At 48.1% G+C, this 12,616-nt stretch overlaps 1 protein-coding gene across 1 annotated transcript; it reads right to left on the reverse strand.

The window, feature by feature from the left end:
- Window positions 1-1,005: 1,005 nt before the first annotated feature.
- LOC117589240 (proline-rich receptor-like protein kinase PERK12) lies at window positions 1,006-11,504 on the reverse strand. Its single transcript, XM_034281004.1, has 4 exons — window positions 11,302-11,504; window positions 10,708-11,225; window positions 9,665-10,642; window positions 1,006-1,139 (listed from the first exon to the last, which is right to left on the reverse strand). The coding sequence occupies exons 2-3, from the start codon at window positions 11,013-11,015 to the stop codon at window positions 9,721-9,723; spliced, it is 1,230 nt and encodes a 409-aa protein (XP_034136895.1). The 5' UTR covers window positions 11,016-11,225; window positions 11,302-11,504; the 3' UTR covers window positions 1,006-1,139; window positions 9,665-9,720.
- Window positions 11,505-12,616: the final 1,112 nt, after the last annotated feature.

The following is a 12,616-nucleotide window of genomic DNA, read 5'->3' on the forward strand; positions in this document are numbered from 1 at the left end:
AGACTCAACGCTGGTTTAATATACTTACCATAGGAAGCAGACTCACTGCCTAACCAACTGCCAGCGGAATTCCACTGACGTTCAAGACACAACAAGACGCGGCAACAACTGCAAGGTTTTTTTGGCCAGGTGCTGCCACAAGCTCGTGCCACACGTCCCCCCCACAAATAACTAAGAACAACTTTTCTATGCAACAAGAAACCATTTTTGGTCTCACTCCGCACATTTCGCATCAAGGCAAAGCCCTTAGGCTCGCCACGGCAAAAGTCGGGCAGGAAAATAGAAAAAGTTAGCCGCGAGGAGGGTGGGGCGGGGCATGCTTCAAATTGAAATAAGCTGCAGGTCGCAAGTAGCAAAGATTAAGCGAAGAGTTTAAGAGAGGGCAGACTGGAGCCAGGTCCAAGGGCAGGAGACAAAAAGTGCGCTGTAATAATCGCTTTAATTACAATTAAAACGGAACTGTAATCACAGCGTTGTTTTTGTTGCTGTTGCTGCTGTTGTTGTTGTTTTTGTTTTTACTATGAAGATGAATGACTGGCCATCCATCCAGGACGAGCAAACGGAGGGACGGGACAGACAGAGACAGAGACAGAGAGAAAGGTGAGCTGGCAGCGAGGGGAATGGGCGAGAGGCTTTGGCAGAGCCAAAGTCGCGAAAGTAAAATGCTATTATAATGCTAATGACGTTTAATCGTTTTTGGTTGAAGATTCCATGGGCGCTGCACAATTTGCATAAAGTTGAGGCAACCGTTTAGCGGGTGGCCTGCTCTCGCGGCACTGCGGCAACTTTATCAACAATTGCGGCAGGGGGCCAGGCCAACTTTTTTCCATGAGTCACTTAAAGCGATAAAGTGGATGCGGATGTTGAGTACGTACATAATATCTGTGGCAGCAATGTGTACCACAAAAAAAACAACTTAAACTCCTTCAATTATTTCAAAGAAAAAAAAATGTTTTATTTCAAAAATTTTTGGCAACTTTTGTACCTTTGTCTTTGAGTCTAAAATTCACTTGTAATATTTTAGTGCATTATGGCACATAATACAGACTTTGATGCATGCATAAAATAATTATTATTATAATTATTACTAATATTATTTATATTTAATTACGCTTAAAAGTTAGCCTTTGGGCTGGGAGCTGCAAAGAGAAAAAGCGGAGAGTGGAAATTAGTAATTTTGGCAAAAACATTTATGGTCCTTATCGATCATATTCAAGTGAGTTATTCAATTTTATAGCCCTCCCCAAAGCCAGTACCCCGCACCCCTTTTGCAGCCTGCCAATTAACAATTCCCATCACAGGCAATAAATCAATTTTAACGACCATTTCGCCTAATTAAAAAGCCTCACAAAATATTAGTCGTAAAAAAAAGTTTATGACACTCGGTCGGTCGTACAGTTAGGTGCCTGTGCCTGTGCCGCACCCAAGTGCCACAGAATGTAGCAGGCAATTAGGCGCCACACAAAAACACCAAGAACACCGAGCAGGGGGGGCAGTCCAGGAGGAGCCAGGAGGTGGAGTAAATGACACAGAATGAAAAGCAAATATTATTACGGGGCACAGATGAGTGTCCGTCGTCGTCGTTTGGGTGCACAAAAAATACTCTCCAGGTGTGTGTGTGTGGGGCAGGGGATGAAAATTGTACTGCATTGACAGTTTTCGAACACTGGGCCAAACAACTAGAGGCTGGGCGGCAAGGGGGCTGACACCTGCCACGACCTCCTGGCACCCCTTGGCAATTTCCCTATGCATACTGGAACTGCTGCTGCGTATTGGTAAGAAGGATGGACAGCAGAGAGCAGAGCAGAGCTAACCGCTTGCTTGACACGTTGTTAACTTTGAGGGCAACAACAATGGAGGAGATGGAAAAAATTCTTGGGACACAGAGACACCAAGGCAGAAGCTGCTGCTGCTGCTGCTCCTTGACATGTGTGTGTGTGTGTGTGGCCTCGACAAAAAGAGAACCGCAGCAGGAAGAGGCAGCAGGAAGGCAGGATGGAGCTACCAGCCAGAGGACGCTGTGGATTTTACGCACTGCTAAATAAGCAATTTGCAAAATGTCCAAACCAATAACATAACAAATGACACAGTGGCTGCCCCAAGTTTGCGGTCTCTGCTGCCACTCGAGGCGAGTCGAGTCGAGTCGTGTCGAGTCTCGTGTCTGCTGGGAGGATGAGTACCAACTGCAGCTAATGAAAATTAAGGCTAAGTCTGCGGATGTGGCTGTGTCTGCCTGCGGCCTGTGTGGCATGTGTCTGTGCCTCGCTGTGAAGTGTGAAAGTTTTTCCAGCTAAGGAAACATTTCCGCAACGAGCTGCTATCAAAGTGAATGTTGGATTATGCAAATGAAGGCCTGCCAATACCTGAGGACCACAAAAGAGAGTTATTAGCAGCCAAAAAAAAGAAAGGGAACTCAACTTCTACTCATCATCTTCATCATCTGTAGCCCAAGCCCCTGCCTTGGCTGCAAAACTTTTCTAGCTGTTGTTCAAGCTCTTAACTGCCAGCTGAAGGACCCTTTGGAGGGCTCTTGCCATGCCTCAGGGGCCAAGCTTCTTGTCTGTTGGAAAACAATGGCAAAACCCGAACCCTAAACTGCTGCGCTACGCTTGATGCGTTGTGAAAATCTCATTAATTGGCACCGGGCACCGCAAGGCGCAAGGACAATAACATGTCGGCTGGATAATGGACAAACTCTTTCTCTCTCTGGCCTAAAAGCGCACTTTAAATATTAAAGGGCACTGGGACAACGTCAACACAACCGCAAAACATCAAACTGGCAGTGCAAGCAGTTCGGAGTGCGGGCAGGCAGCGGGACTGTGCAAGCAGTGCAGAGTGTGGTCAGGCAGCAGCAGGGCTGTCCAAGCAGTGTGCGTGGGCAACGGGACTGTCCAAGCAGTGCGGAGTGTGGGCAGGCAGCAGGACACTGCTTGGACAGAGCGGAGTGCGGGGCTTGGGGTGTCTGCAGTTGGGATTCCTCCGAGGCTGGACCCAGACTACAGGTCTGTGGCGAAGGCTAAACGCAAAAGCGTATAATTTACAGCACACCTTGTGGGGGGGGGGGGGGGGGGGGGGGGGGGGGGGGGGGCAGCGTAGGGGAGAGTTGTAGAAGAATGAGGAAGCAGACTCTGGCTGGTGCTTGTGACAGGCCCGGCGGGTGGGCGTGGCCAACACTTGGCCGAGCACAATGATTACCATGGCGATGATGAGCATGATGATGATAATGACAACCAAGGCAGAGGGGAGAGCCCATCGTCTGTTTATGAATATGCCGCTGACGAGCAGTGGAGCAATGGGGGGGATCAGCCATCTCCCCTACGCATAATTGGCGTAGGGACATCTTGGTAGGCGCCCCATGTGTAGAGTAATGTGTGACGGGCACTGGCTGCCCCAGACGTGCCGGAAATCAACTTAACACAAACCGCAAAAGCGCAATCTCCTTTTTCGGGGGGGGTGAGCGTTTGCTCTTTCTTATGCCTGCGGAATGGACTCTTGTGCGTGTGTGTTGATATTTCGGTATAATTGGTGTGTCCATGTTTTGGGATAAAAGTCCCCCTTGCCCTGGCCCATGCCAATTCCTGGCGTCCCCGAATGCACATTAGGTTGCCGCTTTGCCTCTCACAAATTGACTTAATGACGCTTCGGTGCAGCTGACTCCTGCTGCTGCATATCCGCTGTTGTGTGTTGCCTCGTTTTGGTTTTACGCATTCGAATTTCAAAGCAGGAGCATGCGGAATGCAGACTGCAACTGGAGACTGCAGTCTGCCCCGACTCCTGCCTCGTAGGTCAAGTCGCTTGTGGTCCCTGTGGTCTCGTAATGATGTGGTAATGTCTCTCGCTGACCTTTTTTGCATGTTGCATTCACTCGGGTTTGGCTGTGGCTGTTGCTGTGGCTGTGGCTGCTCCTTTGCTCCGTTTGTCGCTCGCTTATCCCCAGTTTGGCGCCTTGGAATATAATAAATTACTCATGCCACACTAGCCATGCAGACGTGTCAATATGCAAAGTGAATGCGACACCCCCAAGGGTGCCCGATGACTCATGGCCAGCACAGACCAGCACATTCCCGACGACAGTTTGCTGCTGACAAAACTCTATTAATACACAACTCAAAAGCGACTTTGCTGGGCAGCTTAATCTGGCTCCTAAGCTCCCTCCTGCCCCGCCACCCGCTTACCCAAATCAATTGTCAAATCCGAAACACATTATCGAAATGAAATGCCAGGGACCCCGGATTTTGCGCTCCAAGTGTTTGATTTACGGAAACAAAAAACCAACAGAATATCCTCAAACTCAAGTTAAACAAAAAGCCAAAGGGATTGCCAGTGGCTGGGGCAGGGAAAACAATTGGGAAATTGTAAAATTGTAAAATATTAAAAACATTCAGAGAACATGAAGCGGCCATCGCCACTCGTGCTGTAATACACTGCCCAAAAAAGGTGCTGCAAATGTTTAGAGAACATTAACAAGAAGCCTTCAAATTTGGCTAACCGATTGGTGGGTTATATGTGCTCCCTTTATACTCCTAGTTTTGGTTTCTTTAGCACACAAATCCATTGATTTTCTTCCATTTATTGTCTGTTAGGGTATCCGGCAAGTCTCTGGCCTTTCCTTTTGCTCTATTTTCGAGCCCATTTTTGTTAGCTATTAATCAAAGCAAATAGCTATGGAGAAAATAAATATTTAATTACCACTCAGCCAGAGCAGGAGCAGGAGCAGGAGCAGGAGCAGCAAGGAGAAGGGCTCTGGCGGAAATTTGCATTGCCTATCGCAGGGCGGATAACCTGAGACTGGCACTGGCAATGGCACTGTAGCTCCATGGGGTCTGGGGCAGGCTTTGTTTTCTTTGCATTTCATTAGGGAAATGCATAAACAGCCGAGCGCCTGCAACCCACTCCTGCACCACTCTGCACCCACTTGAGTTGCCTTTGCACAGGTTGTGCTCTGGCTTGCTCAAGAACTGTTGCATACCTGTAGGCGCAGCAGCGTATGCTGTCATCATGTTTCCTAGTGATTTGTGGGCAACATTCTGTGCAGCAAGCTACCCGTGAGAGTCTGCAGTCTGCCTGCCTGCCTGCAACATTTTGATTGAGGCGGGCAGACAAATCGCTGTGGCAGCTAATGTAATTAGTCTGTTCTTGTCTCTGTCTCTGTCTCTGCCGCTCACTCTCACTCTTTCACTCTCTTACACTTTTTAGTGGTAATTAATTGTGTAGCCCTGAACAAACAATCTACCAAGACGCAGCGACAGTTGGCTGGAGGCAAATGCATTCAGCAATTGATATTTCTATTTTTTGGAACTAAAACCAAACCACTCTCGCTCGTTCAGTCTGTAATTTATTTAGAAATGCCACAGACACAGCCACAGCCACATTGCCTTTGCCTGGCTCGACATTTACGGCAATCAATTTTTGTGGCCAGCCGAAAAATATAAACGAGTCGAGTGGCATCGAGTGGAGTGGCCATCGAGAGTGTCCTTGGCTCAAAAAAGAACTACCCAAAAAGCATTTTGGCCTGCAAATGTTTAGAAAACAATAAGCAATGGGGCTTTGGCTCCTAATTGGCAAAAACGGCATTTATTTTCAACATAATCTGGGCTAATTGTTGGCCCCCTGCCCCGCACGCTGTCTGTCTGCTGCATTTGCAACTTAATTGCGCAGCCTTCGGGATTTTCATTAGCTTATGAGACACAATTTATTTGCAGTGAAAACTTTGGGCTGATTCTCAAAGTGATGTCGAAGCGCGCCAAAGTTCAAAGTTCGCTCCGGCGCGCTAATTTCTGTCGCACAGCAAAAACTTAAACAACTGTCGCAACTTTTCATGCAATCAAAATTATGAATTTGCCAACAAAAATGACTGAAATCTGGCAAATAAATTCCAGGCAATTATTTTTTTCGTGCTTACATCCTTTGAGCAATCTGTGTGCCGGGGCGGCAGCTGGTGTAAGTTTATTTTTTTGTTTCTTGGGTGATTTTTGCGATTGCCTGATTGATATGCATCATAGTCGATGGGACAGTGCAGGGTCCATGCGGCACGGACAATAAGTAGCTGGCGCAGCTAACCATACCTGGGGGCCTCATCATCGTGAGCTTTTGGTTGCCATGATTGCAGTCAGTGCACGTCGGGTGCCGGAGACTCAGCGGCGGTGGCGACGGTGGCGGCGCGTCATCAGTTCCTTTGACATGCCCTGCGGCCATTAATACGAAGGAGATGAGAGGTGGCATTCAAGACGAGTTCAGGTCGGATCCTCGTCGTCGTGTGTGTCGTCTGCGCGCTTCCGTTTTGCCTTCCGCCCCAGCCCAGCCCACCCCAGGCACAGCTACCTCTGAAATTAAGTCCTCCACGTGGCAGGGGGATTGGCAAAATTTCCAATCGCAGACGGAAGCCTTTCCCCAGTCATCAGGCAGCGGCAGCGGAAGCTACGAACGAGGCGAGGCGCCTTCTGCACTGGGGAGCTCATTAAAAATGCAGCAACTGCCAGGAGACACAGGACCTGCCTCATCAATGTCTCTGTGCTTATTGCATAAAATGCCATATTAATGGCTGTCAATATTGATACTACTCATAGTTATAGTTCAGGCCTAGCCACAGCCCACAGCTCCCCGTACTCGGGACAAGAAGTTTCCTTGGGTTAACATTATTATACAGAAGGCAGGCAGCATGCACCCAAGGGTATGTCGATGCACAAGGCAGGACCATGATTTATGCACGTGTATTCCACATGAAACGTATATCCTTTAACTAGCCATTTGTGGGGTATCCTGGCATTCGATCAGCATTAAACACATGTTAGATTTGCTGCAGATTCGATTCATTGGATGCGTCTCTGCCACAGCTCTCCCCCCCTTGCTCCTGCTGCCCTGGTTTTTGTTGCCCCTTTCAGTGCTGGGTGTGGCTCTACGCACACTCCATTCAAAGTTATAATTATGTTGATTGGCATATGCATTTCATTAGATGATGGACCTCAATGGCATCCACTCAATCACAAACAGAAATCGCTCCGAGAGTGAGTTGAGAGACAAAAGCCAAATGATAAATTCATCATACGAGGAGGCCCATGGAAAGTCTTGTGCGCTGTGTTTTGTATCCGTTGCAAACATAATTTGTCAATTGCACTTGCATTTTGTCGAGTTTAATGAATTAGTTGTGCCAAACTTAAAGGAAGCCTTTAAGCTGCAATCAAGGGCCACTTTCAAACCCTTGCCAAAATGTTAGTACAAAATATACCCCAAAGGTGAATTTGCTTAGCTGCGGCTTCAACCCAAGTTGAATAACGTCTTCACTACAGTGGCGATCCCTGTCCCTTTCTAGCGCTTGTCTCTCTGCGCGTGGTGAATAAGCTATTGGTTCGTCACCTCGTTAGTAAATTCACGCTGAGAGCCGACTGTGTAAAAGTCAATAGAAAAACAGAGAAAAACAAAGCAAGGAAACAGCAGCTTTTCCAAATATTTTTCGGCGAGAGAAGGATGGCGGCGTATTAATCAAATAAATGCATTTTGATTATACAAACAGCGCGAAAGTTTTTCGGGGGCACACACACACCACTCCCACCCCCCAGTCTGCCCAAAAAAAAAAACTGATTTACGAAAGTTACGATCCTAAGCCCCGTCCGTGCTGGCTGGTGGCTGGCTGTGCAAAATCCATTAAACTTTTACGACTATTGTAAACATTAACTTGCATATGCATTTTATGTGCAAAAAGGGTGGACGCTGGAAGGGGGTGTGGCAGGGGGGAGGACTGTGCAATACTTTTTAGCGCCGCCATTTAAAACTTGCCCCATTGAGAATGTGGCATGGAGGCGGAGTGCGTACATCAGACATTGTAGCCAACCGAGATTTGATTTTTTCTTCTCTTTCTTTTTGTTTTTTTTTTTGTTTGAGCGGAAATGCAAACGGGCGGAAGTGTGTGTGGAAAGTGTTTGGGAAATCTGGCACTCAGACAGCAGTCCAAAGTTCAAGAGTGTGTGGCAGCAGCAGCCTAGACAAGGAAATGTTGAGTTTATTTACTGCGAATTTCGAATGCTGGAAAGATGAGAGCTGCCGCCACACAATGTAACCCTACCCCACTGGATATGTCATATTTATCTCTGCAATTTATCGATCCTATCAAATGCACACTTCCCAATGATGGTAAATGGCTGATGCTTCTGCTGCTGCTGGCCCCGTTTAATGCTCATTTTGCGGATCAAAAGTATCTTTTGTTGCCCACATCGCGTGTCATCAGCTGCAACCATAAAATGATAATTTATGGCAAATTTATAATGTTGTAAGTGCCAACAAACTTGCTGTAACTATCCATAAAAGGTCGGGGACATGCCACCCACTGTGCTGGCTATTCTCGCTCCCTGCTGCCACTTGCCACACTCAAATCCGAGGCTGCTCGTAAAGCAACTTGGCCCAGACCATAGATAAGAGTGGAGCTAGCGGGCTGGGCTGTTGGCCTGTCGGTTGCATTGAATGGGTATAGAGGGAAAGGGCAGCCGCAATGGCATCTAAAGGGCACAGACACCAAAGGCGTCGCTGCATAAATATTACAAAATCGTAAATACAGACGCTCCTGCAGGCCCGGTTACAGATATCCTGTATCTGTATAGATACAAATGCAGGAACAGAACTGGCTTGGCCCTGTGGTGAGGCGATGCATCGATGCATAGAGGCTGCACCACACATGTCTCCATCTGTGACACAGTTCTCGTAGCTAAAACCCCAACAGGCAAGGCGCACATTTAGAGCAGTCTAAGTAGAAGTTCTGGTTCTATTTTTAGTGGGAAAAACTCTTCTTTTCGTTACAATTTTTAATCTCATTTCACCTAAAGCTAAATTAATTTCTTTCACGGCAAATCAGCTGACCAAAGGGAATGGCAATTTGCCATAAATGAAGGCTGCAAAATCCCCATCGAAGTGTGCAAAATATTCGCATAGCACATGCCTAGCACGGCAGCCTCTTGCCCCAAGTCCGAGTTTGCAGTTCCGATTTCAAAGCCAAGAGCCTGTGTATCCCCATTGTCGCTTGTTCTCGTCTTTGCTGCTGCTCTAATTTTTGAGTTTCGGCTCCGCTTCGCTCATGCTGTCTGTTTTAGCTCTGCCATGGAGGGCCCAGTTCTGTCAGTTAGCTCCTCCATGGAAGGACGGGCCCAATCGGTGTTAGGGTTAGAGCTTTGGGCTGCTGTCATGTGGCAGAGTTCTAGGCATTTTATTTATGCGTGAAATGCTCTCAAATCTCCAAACTGGCAACGTTCCGTCCGGCTGTGTGTGAGTCTCTGGGCACTGTCTGTGCGTTTGTCTGGGCTCCACTTCAATGTCCGGAAATTAAAACTTTTTTATGGCTCCCTGGCATTTTGTGTGTAAATAAAACTTGAAATTTAAATATGTGTGTGTGCTGTGGTGTGTGCCGTTTGTTGTTGGTCAGTGCAATAAATTCTCGTAGTGCAAGAGCCAACGCCAACTAGTTGAAGCATTTTCGTAGCCCCCAAAGCTCTACATATTTGCAAACGATTTGCAAGAAATTCTTGGAGCAAATTCCCACAACAAATCCTGCAGGATCATCAACTCAGAAGTAGCCTGGAGGCTGGCACAGAAATTGCTGCAGGGGATCTGGGAACCCTTCGCTGGATCCTTACTAATTAAGGCTTAAAAAATATTCTTATTAATTGAGCGCTCCACTCACCACTCCTTTGTCGATTCAATCATATTTTTGAGCATTCCTCATCGCTCTCTTGCCGCTCACTTCTCTGCTATGAGCAGCAGTATCTTGTTCATCAGCTCATTGGCCACAGTCTCGTTCAGGGTGTTCAGTCGTGCGGCCAGAAAGTCGCCGAATTTCATGTACAGCAGCTCCCGGGGGCTGGGCAGATGCCGCGGCTGGGAATGCGCGCGACCGCCGCCTCCACCGCCGCCGCCGCCGCCCACGCGCGTGTAGCTGCTGGTGCCGCCGGGCGAGAAGCGGCCATCGGGCCCCAGCATATCCACATCCACCACGGGCGAGTAGCGGCCCGTGTCGTCGTCATCCTCGTCGTAGTCATCCAGATCCTCATCCAGATCCCCAGCATCCGCATCGATCAGCTCATTGTTTGCATTGATGATGAGGCGTGGCGGCGAGGTGGCATAGATGGAGGCGCTCTTGGGTGCTGCTGCCGGCAGCTGCAGACGCGCCTTCAGCTGCTGCTTGGTCTGCGGGCGAATGGTGGCCAGCTTTGTGGCGCTGCCCTCTGCTTCCGCCTCCTCGGGCGAGCCCGGCTCATCCTTGATGTAGATGGAGGGCGAGGAGCTGCAGGAACGTGAGCTGGACAGCACCTGAGCGGGCGAGGGAGGCGCAGCGGGCACGGGCTGCTTGGGTATTGCACTCAACGAGGTCAGCGTCACATCGGGCTGTAGTTGCAGCGCCTGCAAATGCTGCGCCTGTGGCAGCAAAGCGGCGGGCAGTTGGCTGAGGCTGGGCAGGAGGCTGGGTGAAGGATTGGTCTTTGGTTGAGGCTGTGGCTGCGCCGGCGGCTGATTGTTGGGATTGTTGGGATCGCTGGGCGCAAAGTATTGATACTCATCCATGGCCGCGCTGCTGCTGTTGTTGTTATTGTTGTTGGAGCTGTTGTTGTTGTTGTTTCTGGGTGCTGGTTCCGTGGGACCGGGCTTAACGCGCTCCCGCGATCTGCAAGAGAGGAGAAACTTTAGTTAACGCTTCTAGACTGTTACCAAATTTACTTTTGAACTCACTTCCTCTCACGTATCACCTCCTTGAGAAATGCCATGGCATCGTAGTACTCCCATTTGGACTTGAAGCGCGTTGTGCCCAGCATCTTCTCGTGATTCAACTCTCTGCGAAAGATCTCCCGCAGTGAGGTGAAGGTGCGCTGCACTCGCTCCCCAGTGACATTGAACATGCGCCCCAGCTCGTTCCATTTGATGGCCTTCTTCTTGTCCGAACGCTTGTAGTGTGGCAGGCGACAGTCCCAGAGGATGGGATTCAGGCGCACTAGCTCGATGAGTCGGCGCTTTTCGATGTTGTGACGCGAGAAGGCCATTTCTCGCTCTTTGGTTGGACTTTCGAGCGCTCTCTTAATCTGCACTCCCGTTGCGCGTTCTCTCTCGCTCTCTTAGGCGCTGCTGTTAACGTTAACTTTTGTGTTTCTGCCACTACCAAAATGATATTTGCGCATGTCCGCCTTTTGGTCCACTTGTCAGTGAGAGTTTTGTGTGTATTTGTGTGTGCGTTGGCCCACTGAGGTGGGATGCTGTAGGGAAGTGAAGTAATGTGAGAAAATCGTTAATATTAGTTTATGCCCTGATGGTCCGTTGGCCGTTGCATACTTTTCGGCGCTCGTCTTGCCACACAAGTAAAGGGTAAGGGTCGCCGCACCGAGTGGGTCCTTGAGGCTGGTTAGGGAGGGAGTTCAATGAACCCTTGGGTACGAGTCCGATTCCGAGTCCTTGGCGTGGGTTTGGGTCTTATATTTGTTTTACAAATAAATTCAATTGACTTTGAGCGGGGTTTGAGCAATGAGCTTGAGATAATAAACAGTAGAGGAAAACAATGTAAATATTAAATTGATTATGGAATCCGCAAAAAGGAATGAAGTTTGAGAAAATCAAATAAAAATGAAAGAACAAAAGCTGCCAGCATTTTGCTATAATTCAGGTGTACTTTGCCGCACCACCTGAGGCGCTGTTGCTGGTTGCCAAGAACACAAACCGCAAAAATATATATTTATTCCAGTTGTAAACAAATGGAAAAGTGCTCTTCGAAATGAAATCAAAAACCCACCGCCAATCGTCTAAACATAAACAATTGTGTGTCGTTTCTGCGAAATGCGAAATGATTATTTATTTATTTATTTGGTTTATCTTGAGAGAACTTTTCTGCTGACGATTGCAAAGGGTTGGAATTGGAGTGAAACTTTCCTAAGCCTAGGAGTGGCAGATCGTTTGACTAAATTCGAAAAGCCACCAAATGTGGAACAAGAGATCTGCGCTTTGCAGGCAGTCTTTGCTTTTTTTTTGCCAATTTCTTTGTGAACTTATTTCGAACGATGCTGCAACGAGTCTTTGTACACTTGTTCGCGGACTCACCGCACACTTGCGTCTAAAAATAAATAAAAAAATGTATTTGCCACGCATTTGCCGCTGATACCAAAAGAAATTAAACGCAAGAAAATTCAACGAGCCGCCGAACGCATTATGCTGATTATTTGCAACTTGAGAGGAGGAGGGGTGGCGGGACTCGGCACCACACTCAATTAGCTTTTAATATTTTGTTGTTGGAATAGAAATGCTTGCCTGATTTTGGTTTGTTTTCGACTTGCGGCTGATGAGATGGTTCACTGTTTTTGTTTCTGCCGTTGATTCTGTCGCTGTCGTGGCGCTGGCGCGTTCCTTTATTAACAATATGAGCAGCAAACGTTGTGGAATTTATTTCAATTTATTTCAATTAACAACGTTGTTGTGGCTGCCGCTCTCGCTGCTCGATGCTGCTGATGTGTGTGTGCGTCAGTCGTCGTCGTCAGTCGTCGCTGTTGCTGCCACTTATTGGGGGATGATGGATGCTGGCTTTGTTTGTTTGTTACTGCTCGAAGGCCTTGCAACAACTATTTGCTGCCACCACACAACGCACACAGAAATCTCCAAA

Source organism: Drosophila guanche, unplaced genomic scaffold (genome assembly GCF_900245975.1).
Source record: "Drosophila guanche unplaced genomic scaffold, DGUA_6, whole genome shotgun sequence".
Classification (NCBI taxonomy): Eukaryota; Metazoa; Arthropoda; class Insecta; order Diptera; family Drosophilidae; genus Drosophila; species Drosophila guanche.